This window comes from Elephas maximus, chromosome 12 (genome assembly GCF_024166365.1).
Source record: "Elephas maximus indicus isolate mEleMax1 chromosome 12, mEleMax1 primary haplotype, whole genome shotgun sequence".
Taxonomy (NCBI): Eukaryota; Metazoa; Chordata; class Mammalia; order Proboscidea; family Elephantidae; genus Elephas; species Elephas maximus.
The window spans coordinates 47,075,069-47,087,900 of NC_064830.1; the positions used below are offsets into that span (position 1 = coordinate 47,075,069).

The 12,832-nt window shown below is 39.4% G+C and overlaps 1 protein-coding gene across 2 annotated transcripts in view; it reads left to right on the forward strand.

The window, feature by feature from the left end:
- BABAM2 (BRISC and BRCA1 A complex member 2) overlaps nt 1-12,832 on the forward strand; it is a 685,697-nt gene that overhangs the window by 539,745 nt on the left and 133,120 nt on the right. For both annotated transcript variants that reach the window (XM_049904727.1, XM_049904724.1), the window contains one exon: nt 12,612-12,711. In XM_049904727.1, coding sequence (XP_049760684.1) covers nt 12,612-12,711 — 100 coding nt within the window. The remainder of the gene's footprint in view (nt 1-12,611; nt 12,712-12,832) is intronic.

Consider the following 12,832-nt stretch of genomic DNA (forward strand, 5'->3'; position numbering starts at 1 on the left):
ACCAAAGGGCCACTTTTCATTTTTACTAGCCAAACCTAGGTTTTTTGTTTTTGCTTTGATTTTTTTCCCTCCATTTCTTCATGGATATTTCTTCTACCTTCAGCATCTGTAGAACTGTCAAATTTTGGTATTCCTATAATCCTAGACAAGAGCCAATAAACTACGGCCCGTGGATCAGACTGTTTTTGTATAGCCCTCAAGCTAAGAATGATTTTTAGGTTTTTAAATGGTTAGAAAAAAAGAAAGAGTAACATTTTTGACTGATAAAAATTATATGAAATGCAATTTTCTGTCATTTAATGACTTTTAATATCCATTTGGAAATTTGTCTTCTATGTCTTCCCCTGCATTCATTCAACTTTAATATCACAAATATTTATTGAATCCCTAAGCTACCCTGGTGGTGTAGTGGTTAAGAACTTGGCTGATAACCAAAAGGTCAGCAGTTCAAATCTACCAGCTGCCCCTTGGAAGCCCTATGGGGCAGTTCTTTTCTGTCCTATAGTGTCACCGTGAGTCATAACCAACTCAACAACAATGGGTTTGATTTTGATTTTAATATGAGCTTGGCACTTGTTTCTGGGGATATAGCAGCAAACAAAACAGACAAAAATTCCTACTGCTGAGGAGTTTACATTCCAGTGTAGGGTGTGGGGGTGGGGGGGGGGACGACAACGAATGTAATATGTAAAATGTCTTAAGGGGGTATGTGCTATGCAAAAAGGTAAAACAGAGAAGAGGAGTTATCAGAGATAGAGGTGGGTAATTTTAAATAAGTTGTTCACTGTTCCTCACTGAGAAAGTGACATTTGTGTAAGACCTGAAGGAGGAGAGGAAGCAAGCCCTACTGATGGCTAGGGAAGAGTGTTCCAGGCAGAGGGAACAGCAGAACAGGGCCAATATCCTGAGGTGGGAATTGTGTTGTTGTTGTTTAGGTGCCGTCAAGTTGCTTCTGACTCATGGCAACCCTATGTACAATAGAACAAAACACTGCCCGGTCCCATGCCATCCTCACAATCATTGTTATGCTTCAGCCCATTGTTGTGGCTTCTTCTCATTTTGAGTCATGACATATCAGCAAATGAAGGTCCTAAAAACTTGACTCCATCCACATCATTAAAGTCGACTCTACTTTGAGGAGGCAGCTCTTCCCCAGTCATATTTTGATGCCTTTGTACCTGAGGTGCTCATCCTCCAGCACTACATTAGACAATGTTCTGCTACTATTCATAAGGTTTTCACTGACGATTTTTTTTTTCAGAAGTAGACCACCAAGTCCTTCTTCCTAGTCTGTCTTGTCTGGAAGCTCTGCTGAAACCTGTCTACCATGGATGGCTTTTCTGGTATTTGAACACCGGTGGCATAGCTTCTAGCATCACAGCAACACGCAAGCCTCCACAGTACAATAAATTGACAGGTGCTTGGGGGAGAGGGTGGTACTAGCCCCAGCTTATTCATGGAGGCAGTAAGACCAGTGTGGATATTACAATAGTCCATGTGAGAAATTATGGTAGCTTGGACCAGGCTGTTTGATACATGTAGTATGTGAGAGAAAGGAGTCAAGGATAACTGAAATTTTGAGTCTGAGGGCCAAAATGGCAGTTTGACTTGCCATTTACTGAAATGAAATGACTACAGGGACAGCAGTAGGTTTTGGGGGCAAGGTTTAGTTGTGAGCAGGTTAAACTTGGTATTAGATGCATATTAGACATCCAGATAAAAGTGTGGAGTAGGCAGTTGGCTGTATGTCTCCAGTTCAGGAAAGGTTTGTGTTTTGGCAATATAAATTTAGAAGTTCTTCATGTAAAGAAGATATATTAAGCAATGAGACTGGCTGAGATTCAGTCTTAAACTCCAGATTTTTCCTTATCTCCAGGACATCTCTCACTCTATGACTAAGCAAAACTTTTTTCTTTTTTTTAAACCTCAAATTTTCTTTCCTGCCCAGTTTTCCAGTAGCACTGCATATCCTCATACTTCCTCTCCAGGTAGATGCCTTCTTACCAGTAGAGACCCTGGACAGCCAAAGTATGAAATACACTTTTCCCCTCTGTACAGAAAGATGCTCAATGTAATCAAGGACCTATAATCTGCTGTCCCCATTGAGTACCTGTCCCACGTAAGCCTTTGACCCACTGCTTTGCCTCCTCAGGTAGTATTTCTGTGTCCTCCTTACTTCCAGCCACAGGCTTAATTGCTCCCTCACCTTGCTGTCTGGCTATCTGCGCAATCACACTTCATTTTGCCCATGTATATGTTGTTAGGTGCCGTCTAGTCGATTCCAACTCATAGCAACCGTAGTACAACAGAATGAAACACTGCCCTGTCCTGCGCCATCCTCACAGTCATTGTTATGCTTGAGCTCGCTCGTTGTTGCATCCACTGCGTCAATCAATCCATCTCTTTAAGGGTCTTCCTCTTTTTCTCTGATCCTCTACTTTGCAAAGCATGATGTCCTTCTCCAGGTACAGGTCCCTCCTGATAACACGGCCAAAGTACATGAGAGGAAGTCTCACCATCTAAGGAGCATTCTGGCTACACTTTTTCCAAGACAGTTTTGTTTGTTCTTCTGGCAGTCCATGGTATATTCAATATTCTTCACCAACACCGTAATTCAAAGACATCAATTCTTCTTCAGTCTTCCTTATTCATTGTCCAGTTTTCACTTGCATATGAAGTGATTGAAAACACCGTGGCTTGAGTCAGGCACACCTTAGTCTTCGAAGTGACATCTTTGCTTTTTAGCACTTTAAAGAGGTCTTTTGCAGCAGATTTGTCCAACGCAATACGTGGTTTGATTTCTCGACTGCTGCTTTTGTGGCTGTTGATTGTGGATCCAAGTAAAATGAAATCCTTGACAACTTCAACCTTTTTTCCATTTATCATGATGTTGCCTATTGGTCCAGTTGTGAGAATTTTTGTTTTCTTCATGTTGAGGCATAATCCATACTGAAGGCTGTGGTCTTTGATCTTCATCAGTAAGTGCTTCAAGTTTTCTTCACTTTTACTAAGCAAGGTTATGTCATCTACATAATACAGATTGTTAATAAGTCTTCCTCCAATCTTGATGCCCCATTTTTCTTCACACAGTCCAGCTTCTTGGATTATTTGCCCAGCATACAGTTTGAATAGGTGTAGTGAAAGGGTACAACCCTGACGCACACTTTTCCTGACCTTAAACCACATAATATCCCCTTGTTCTGTTTGAACGACTGCCTCTTGATCTATGTATAGGTTCCTCATGAGCACAGTTAAGTGTTCTGGAATTCCCATTCTTACTGGTATTCTCTGCTTTTAGCCAGGATTCATCTGACATCAGCAATGATATCCCTCATTCCATGTCCTCTTCTGAATCTGGCTTGAATTTCTGGCAGTTCCCTGTTCATATATTGCTGCAGCCACTTTTAAATGATCTTCAGCAAAATTTTACTTGTGTGTGATATTAATGATATTGTTTGATAATTTCTGCATTTGGTTGGATCACGTTTCTTGAGAATAGGCATAAATATGGATCTCTTCCAGTCAGTTGTCTGGGTAGCTGACTTCCAAATTTCTTGGTATAAACAACTGAGCACTTCCAGTGCTGCATCCATTTGTTGAAACATTTCAATTGATATTCCATGAATTCCTGGAGCCTTGTTTTTTGCCAATGCCTTCAGTACAGCTTGGACTTATTCAGTATCCTTGGTTCCTGATCATATGCTACCTCCTGAAGTGGCTGAATGTCGACCAGTTCTTTTCGGTATAGTGACTCTGTGTATTCCTTCCATCTTTTTTCAATGCTTCCTGCATCATTTAATATTTTCCCCATAGAATCCTTTGCTATTGCAACTCGAGGCTTGAATTTTTTCTTCAGTTCTTTCAGCTTGAGAAATGCTGAGCATGCCCTTCCCTTTTGGTTTTCTATCTCCAGGTCTTTGCACATATCGTTATGCACTTTGTCTTCTCAAGCCACCCTTTGAAATCTTGTGTTCAGCTCTTTTACTTCATCATTTCTTCATTTTGGATTAGCTATTCGATGTTCAAGAGCAAGTTTCAGGGTCTCTCCTGACATCCACTTTGGTCTTTTCTTTCTTTCTTGTCTTTTTACTGACCTGTTGCTCTTCATGTATGAAATACAGAGAAATCAAATCGACTACATCTGCGGGAAGAGGCAATGGAAAAGCTCAATATCATCAGTCAAAACAAGACCAGGGACTGACTGCAGAACAGACCATCAATTGCTCATATGCAAATTCAAATTGAAACTGAAGAAAATTAGAGCCAGTCCATGAGTATATCCCACCTGAATTTAGAGACCATCTAAAGAATTGATTTGATGGGTAGAACACTAATGACCAAAGACCAGACAAGTTGTGGAAGGACATCATACATGAAGAAAGCAAGAGATTATTATAAATGTATAAAAATAAAACAAACAGTAAATTCACTCATTCCTAACCACTGTTATTTGAAAACAGTTTCACCTCTTAAAGAAATTGTTATGGAATCAGCTGCAGGTAGTAGGCCAGTGATCAAGATGCAACAAGAGGAAAATGCTTTTGTCTCCCTTAGCCTATTCATGTCTTGAGTGGCTGGGCATCATTGTACGTCTTAATAGAATAGCCTCTGCTAAGTCCATTGTTGTTTTTTGAGGTTTACTTAAAATGCTTTTCTACATGCTAACAAAATCCTGATGGTGGACATCTGTTAAGATTACTCTCCCTAAAGGCTGTTTTGAGATGTTAACAAACTCTTTAAAAACACATTCCTGAACAAAAACTTCATAAGTTTTCATGTCATTAGGCATTTTCTGTTTTCAATTAGAATATTCCCATCTTTTGTGTTTGTTTAATTGTAAAGATTCCTTGCTTGCATTCTTTATCCTCTCTGCTGGAAAGTGTCCATCAAGTCTTCTACTCCTCAGACTTCTTCAAGGTTTCCAGGTGTTTCTTTGCCTAGACTGAAAAAGACACTCTCTTTAGTTCAGGTCCCTAAATATGTTTAATTAATGTTCTGGAAACAGCCTCAAGGCTCAGTCAGCCAGTAAGTAGCCTGTTGAATTTGACACATGTGAAATCAGATGTCAAGTCTGCAGATAAGGATTTAGGAGTCCTGAAAGTGATCATTGGAAGCCTGCGTGTAGGGTAGTCGTAGGTCAGAGAGGCTTGGGTTTAGGTGCCACTGTGCCATTTACCACCCACATGGCCTTAGAGAGGTTATTCAGCTTTTTAAGCCCCAGCCTTCTCATCTGTAAAATGGGGTAATATCCGTCTCATAGGTTGGTGTGAAGAATAGATGATGTCATAGGAAAAGCACCTGGTATATACAGTAATCCCCGACTTAGATCATATTTAAGTTTCAACAAACCACACTTACGAACATCTGTCCAACTCTGCATCATTGGAGTAAATTTTTATGATTTTTTTTATGTACGTATGTATTTTAAAAATACACCTCTAAGTATATATGTGATGTTTCCAACCCAAAGACAAAGATTGGATTTATAAAGATACTAATAATAATAATAAATGGCAACAATAATGAAAACTTAAAAAAAAAAAATATTCAACTTACAACGAGCCATCGGAACAGAGTCCCGTTGTAAGTTGGGGACTACCTGTAGTTAGTGTTTAATAAATGGAGTTACTATTTACTACTCTGTTCTGTGGATAATTTATTTTACCAACCAAATCGCTCTTACTGCCTTTTGAACTCTTTTTATTTATATTGTGCCTAAGCAGAAAACAGCTGATCAAAAGTATCCACGTAGTATGCCGTCATATTCTGAAATTAGTGTTTTTTTTTCAAATTTAATAATTCTACAACATTCTAAGTAATTTAACTTAGCAATTTCAACTTCTTTAGATTTTGCTCCAAAGAGTAACATTTTCTGAGTGTTTGATCACATTGTTGCTCCAAAGAGTAACATTTTCTGAGTGTTTGATCACATTGTTGTCTCAGAACGTTTCCATTTTCATATGTTCCTCCAAAAATGGAAAACTAGAAATGGAATGCAGCACTCTAATAAAGACCTGACTTTCACTGTGAAGTGTGTTTAATGGAAAGATTAGAGTAGCCACAAATGTCATATAGCCGGGCCTACGTTGATTGATGCTTCAGTAAGCTTCTGACCCGTGTGACTCCCCAGATTTTCTCCTACTTGTACGCCTAATTCATCAGCCTGATCTTCTATCTTTTATTTCTCCTGCAGTATTCATTAAGATTTTTCCATATTGAGTTACATCCTGATTTGGTTTAACTAAAGGATTGAGAGATTCTTGAGGTGACTCAAAGTTGAATCTATAAAATTATATGAGAGCTAACAACAGACCTAGAAAATGCTTAATAGAAAAAAAAGAAAAATCCGGTTGGGAAAAGAAAGCAAACAAAAAGGAAAAAAGAAAACAGAGCCTCTCTTTAACTTAGTATTCATGTCCTTCTGGGTTTTTAGAATCTATAAGTGATATTTTTTTATCCCACCAAGTTTACCCGTTGTGACATGTGATATCCTAAGATGAGAAAAAGTGAGGTGACAAGGTGATGAATTTTATGGATAAAAGCGTTGAGGACTATTTTGGCCACTTCTACCCCTGTTTGAGTAAGGATTAGGTTTTTAAAAATTCTGTACTATCTTTCTTTGAAAGAATTTATAATGAGGAAGGACCTAGGCTTTGGAACCAGAAAAATCTACTTCAAACCCATGTGTGCAATTTACTTGCTAGATAATCTTGGACAAGATACTCAGACTCTTAGAACCTCAGTTTTCTTTCCGTAAATTGGGCTAATAGTAACTACTTGTCAGGTTTTTGGGAGATTTAGAGATAATGAAGTGCCTAATAAAGTGCCTGGTAAAGTGAGTGCTCAATAAATAACAGTGGCTTTTGTTTTATCGTAATGGCTCTCTTGGCAGGCCTCCAGGAAACATACTGTGGTAGAATAGAATGCCCCAGATGCTTGTGATTCCTCTACTTTGGAGGGACTTACACTGGTGCCCTAGTCATAAGGAACTCAAGTCCTTACATGTAGTTAGGTATACAGTTAGTGTTTGTTGAATTGAATTGAAGGCACACCTTAGGATTTCATTTACTTTAGGGTCTAGAGGCGGTTTGTCTCCATCTACTATCCTGGAAGTTCTCTATTTCCATGCTTCAGCCCTCAACACTCTCAGTAGAGGAAGCAGCCAGGTCAAGTTCCTATCACTCAGAACCCAATTCAAGGGCAAGAGCAGGATGCCCAGGCTGACCCAAGTGTCTCTGATGGCACCTTGACATTTACCCTTGGACATGGAACACTCAAACAAGAGGCATTCTAGAATAAAATCACTCTTAGGGCGCTTGGTACTGTTTTAATATTGTTGTTGTTAGTTGTCATTGAGCCAATTCCGTCTCATGGTGACCCCATTTGTTACAGATTAGAACTGCTCCATAGGGTTTTCTTGACTGTAAACTTAACAGAAGCAGGTTACCAGGCTTATCTTCCATGGTACTGCTGGGTGGGTTCAAACTCGCCAGCCTTTAAGTTAGCAGTTAAGGACAAACCTTTCTTCCCACCTAGAGTATAACTCTAATTGGTGTACTAACCCTTTCGGAGAGATGAGTCTTTTTGAGAAAAGTAGTGTTATCCCCTTTGCACTGATGAGAAAGTCGGGTAGAACCAAGAGAGAAAACTTGCCAGAAGGAGGAATTACAATTGAGAACCACTGGCACTTCTCCTTGTTTTCTTCAGTGCCAAATTATGTTTTCTTAATTTTGCTTAGCCAGTAAGGTAAAACCACACATGGAGAGGAAGGGGTGCTATTCCATAAGGGGTCAAACTTGAAACCCCATTGTCCTTAATTGGGCTTTTAGATAGGCTGAGTCCCTGCATTTTTCCATGTCAGAATACTAAAAAAATGTTTCCTTTATGCTAACCTTGAGTATTAGAGATACTCTAAATATTTGCATACAGAGCAAGGTCCACAAAGGGCTCTATTAGCCGCATTTTCATGGCGAAGAATAGTATTAACACGTTTGATACAGACAGTTCTTCCATTTGACTTTTAGAGCCAAAGAGAAACTTTTCTGGCTACCTTTTGGTCTGTTTTACTCAACCAACTCAATTGTCAGGAAGATTTCTCAAACTCTGGTCTTGTCATTCTAATTTATACTCACAGATGCAGCTTTGGTTCTAAGAATTATCAACTAATTTCATGTTTCATACCAGTCCCTAAAGTGAAAGCCCTTTTCAAACCAGCCGTTTTCACCCTTTTCTCTTCCCAAGTGCAGCCCGAGGCCCTGCCACAGAGATTTTTCCTTGCCTCTTTACCCCTGTTTCTCACTGCACTGCTCTAGAGATCAAAAGAATCAACAGCAAGTGGTCTCTTTCATCTCCTTCTCACCCTTTTCCCCAGCCCCAGCTCAGCCATGTAGAGTGTTAGTCAGGCGCTGTGTTCTTCCAGCCAGCCTACATTCCTAGGAATACTGAGTGAGTCCTGGAATCTTTGCACAGGTTGAGTTTTCTGTTGTTTTTGCTCAGCCTAGTGTTTTTTGGTTCATAAATATTAAATAATTGGAGATCACAAGGTCTACCTACATCTTGCACCTTTTAAAAACATAATAGCTCTTTTATTTCATGGTACTTGACTTTGTTTACTCAGCATGATCAGGGCAACATTCAGGCTATAGCAAACCTGTTAAATATTTACCCATGAGGCGGATATTTATACATGAATCAGGAGCACTTATCAGTGTGTGATGCCAGATGTTAGGTTAAGTACCCTTACAAGCTAAGAAACTACTGAATCAAATAAAGGATGAAATAAATTGTCCTTCCTAGTATCTAAAGTGCTTCACATATTGAAGCTTACTCTGCACAGCTAACTAAATTGTTCAAAACTGGACATGACAGAGTGGGTGGTCCATCATATCCAAGATCAAGTGACTCTGTCTGAGTGTTGATAGTTGCACAGGGGAATTCTGAGGTCTGAACAAAATTAAGAGGAATGCTTGTTCTGCTACTGTGTGGAAAGCTATGAAGGAGATGAATTATACATCAAATTGTTTTAATGGTGGCCTGAGTGCCTCTAGAAGCCCTTTGTCATCATTGGAATCCTGACCCAGCTGACTGGTAGCCAAACCCACTGTTTCCTCCCATCTCTCTAGCTCTTTCATGATTAAAATCTCCCAGCTTCTGCTGAGGACCATGGTCTTGGGGACATCTAGGTCAACTGGCATAACATAGTTCATCAAGAAAATATTCTGCTACTTCCTACATTGGTGAATAGTGGCTGGGGTCTTAAAAGCTTGCAAACTGCCACCTACGATACGCCTACTGGTCCCATCCTGTCCAGAGCAGAGGATAATGAAGAAAACCAAAGGACACAAGGAAACTATTAGACTAAAGGACTAATGGACCACATGAACCACAGCCTCCACCAGCCTGAGCCCAGAAGAAATAGATGGTGCCCGGATACCACCACCAACCACTCTAACAGGGATCACAATAGAGGGTCCCAGACAGAGCAGGAGAAAAATGGAGAACAAAATTCAAATGCACAAAAAAAGACCAGACTTACTGGTCTGACAGAGACTGGAGGGACCCCTAAAACTATGGCCCCCAAACACCCTGCTAACTCAGAACTGAAGCCACTCCCAAAGTCCACCTTTCAGCCAAAGATTAGACAGCCCTATAAAACAAACAAAAACACAAATGATGAGCATGCTTCTTAATTCAATCAAGTATAGGAGAACTAATGGGTAACACCTGCCCCAAAGCAAAGATGAGAAGATAGAAAAGGACAGGAAACCTGGACAAAGGGACACGGGGAACCCGGGGTGTCAAGGGAAAGGGGGAGAGCACTGACACACTGCAAGGATTGCAACCAATGTTGCAAAACAATTTGTGTATAAAGTTTTGAATGAGAAACTAATTTGCACTGTAAACTTTCACCTAAACACACACCCACACAAAAAAAATTGCCTTGCTCCAGGTGGCACAAGTGGTTTGCTCACTGCTGCTAACCTGGTTGTTGCAACCCACCCAGCAGCACAGGGAAGAAAGCCCTGGGAATCCGCTTCCATAAAGATTACAGCCAAGAAAACTCTACAGAGCAATTCTACCCTCTAACACATGGGGTCACCAGGAGTTGGAATCAACTCAATGGAAACAGCATGGACTCTAGCGAAAGGCAGAGCTAAGTTGAGTTCTTGGCATTACCACTTTCTAGTTGTTTGACCCTGAGGTGTCTTCTTTTCTCTGAGCCTTGATTTCCCCAGGTCTAAAATAATGATAATATCTACCTCGTTGGATTGTAGAGAGGATTAAATTAGATAATGTAATAAAACACCTAGCAACAAGGGCTAGTTCTTGATAATCACAAAAGCAGAATGCAGAGAGATGGGTTAACCATCTCTCCGGGCCTAGCAGTGAAATAACTGGTCTTTAGATTTCTGTACACTTCTGCTTCTTTTGATCATTATAGGTACTTTTTGTTTAATGATTCATTTCAAAATGACATGATCTAAGTAAGAGAAAGCTTCAAGGTTAGAGGATTACCCATAGAGTATTTTCATGCCTTATATGTAATTCAGTGAATGATTAAAGACTTATCCTATAATATTTTATATAGGTCAAAGTCTGTTACAATCAGTTCCATGGAATTGTGCAAATTATTCTCTTTTCTGGAACTTTATTATGCCAAGGATTGTTCTGCTAAGAAAGTTATGAGTAGTCTGATTCTTGGCGTTCTTTATATTACACAGATATTTGACTAGTAACTACAGGATATAAACATTGGGTTTACTCTTTCTTGTACTACAGAATTTTCTTCTTAACCAGTTTCCCATCCTAATGGAATCATTAGAACTTTCTGGTTAGATGTGTGTCGTCTGTATACTCTGTGCATACAAAAGAGGGGACAGAGAGCCTTTCTCTGGCTCACAGGAAGTCATGGGAATTTTCCTAGCCTTCAGAGCGTAGGCTAAATCTAATTCAGTATCTTCTCTAAAAGTAGCCAAAGGAAATGATGATCTTGTTGATTCTGTGCAATTGCTGAGTGTAGATGATTCGTTAATGTCATACACAGTCAAATGTTGTCTTATAATTTTCTCATTTGTCAAAGTTGCTGTGTTTTTAGGTGTCGTCTGAGTGGAAAAAGTCAATAGTGAATATTTCCACTCCACATTGACTTCCTCATATCACCTGAGATTTTGTTGTTAAGAGTTTTTCATTCCCATAAACAAAGTTGTGTTGAAATAAACTTTTACCAGAAAAATAGAGAGAGACAGGGTGACTCTCAAGTTCTTTATATATGTATATGTGTATATAGTTCCTTGTATCACAAACTCTAGACTGCGTTAATCTGAAATGAACTATTTAGGAATGATGTTCTAGGTTATTAATTGTGACAGCTTGGCTTCCATTTACTGCCTTATAACTGGGGGGTGGAGAGGGCTTGGATCATGAAGAATCACAGCATTAAGAGATTTTAGGGCTCTTTTTGTCTGAGTGAGTTTTATATCCTGTATTACAGAGAGGCCTTTAGGGGCTACAGAAATATATACATTAAAACAAAATTAAAATAAGAAAAACAAGACAAAAGGAAAGTGAGGGTAAGAAAGAACATGAAATCAAGATTAAGAGTGATATTATACAAAATGCATACTATAAGGTTCTGACCAATTTTTTCTAATAAGCATGTGCTGGCCAATTTAAACTGAAAACAAATCTTTGTGAAAGTTTCGGGAAACTGTTTCTGAATCAACATTGTATCTTGGCACTTAGGTCAATGATTATTGACTATACTTTCTAGTTTAGATTAATTAAATGTCAGTGTTTACTTGGACTAGAAGTTGCAAACTTCCTACCCATATTGACCCATAGACATGGGACCAGGCAGCACTGTATTTCAAAAAATTTTAATTAGTTGCCACCATTTAAAAATTGAGAGATTAAATTTAAAAAATCTGGATTTCTGGCTTCTCTTGCAAAATTAGAATCCGGTAAAACTGGGCTTGCGTACCTGCTTGTCAGAAATCAGCTGGAGCTGAGCAGTGGCAAGCCCTTCCCCCACCATGTAAAATCTCCAGTTCACTGGAGTCCCCATCCAGTTCTCCCCACTCGTTTACACCACCTGCCTCACTTAAAAAACGAGGAAACTGAAGCCCAAGAAGGCTGCCGAAGGTAACAGAGCTCAGCTGCAGGGCTAGTCTTTTAACTCCTGGTACACTGTTACAATGTTGCATCTGTTTGTTTTAGTTCCCTTCAGGGTATTATTGAATAATTTATCTTTGCCCAGCACTGGATTGGGCATTGTGAAAAGTATAAAAGTGTATGTTTCAGTATTGCATACAACTCTTTGATGTTGGTAAGACATTTATACATGCCAATCAAAGTTTGCTAATTTATACTGCTGTGAGATAAGATCATTAGTTGTCATTGATGTTGTGTAACAGGAATGTGCAAATTTAACAAAATGTATTAAATATAGAGAAATTTAATCGTAAAATGAAGCCCATGTTCCCATCATCATCATTAATTTCAGGCAGTTGGTGGCCAGACCTTGATAAGGAAAGCCACATCTGCTTTGGGGTATTACTTCTTAAGTTGCTTGAGCCCTAAGAGAAGTATATGCTGTTCTCTTGTCCTTTCAGTGCCCTTGGAGGCTCCTCAGCTCTTCATATCCCAGCTTTTCCTGGAGGAGGATGTCTCATTGATTATGTTCCTCAAGTATGCCACCTGCTCACTAACAAGGTAAAAGCAAATCCCTCGACTCCTCCATTTTATGAGACTCTTCTTTGTCCTGTATAGCACGTACGGATACTCAGAACCATCACACTTGTACCATCCTCCTCAAACCATCTCTTTTCAACCT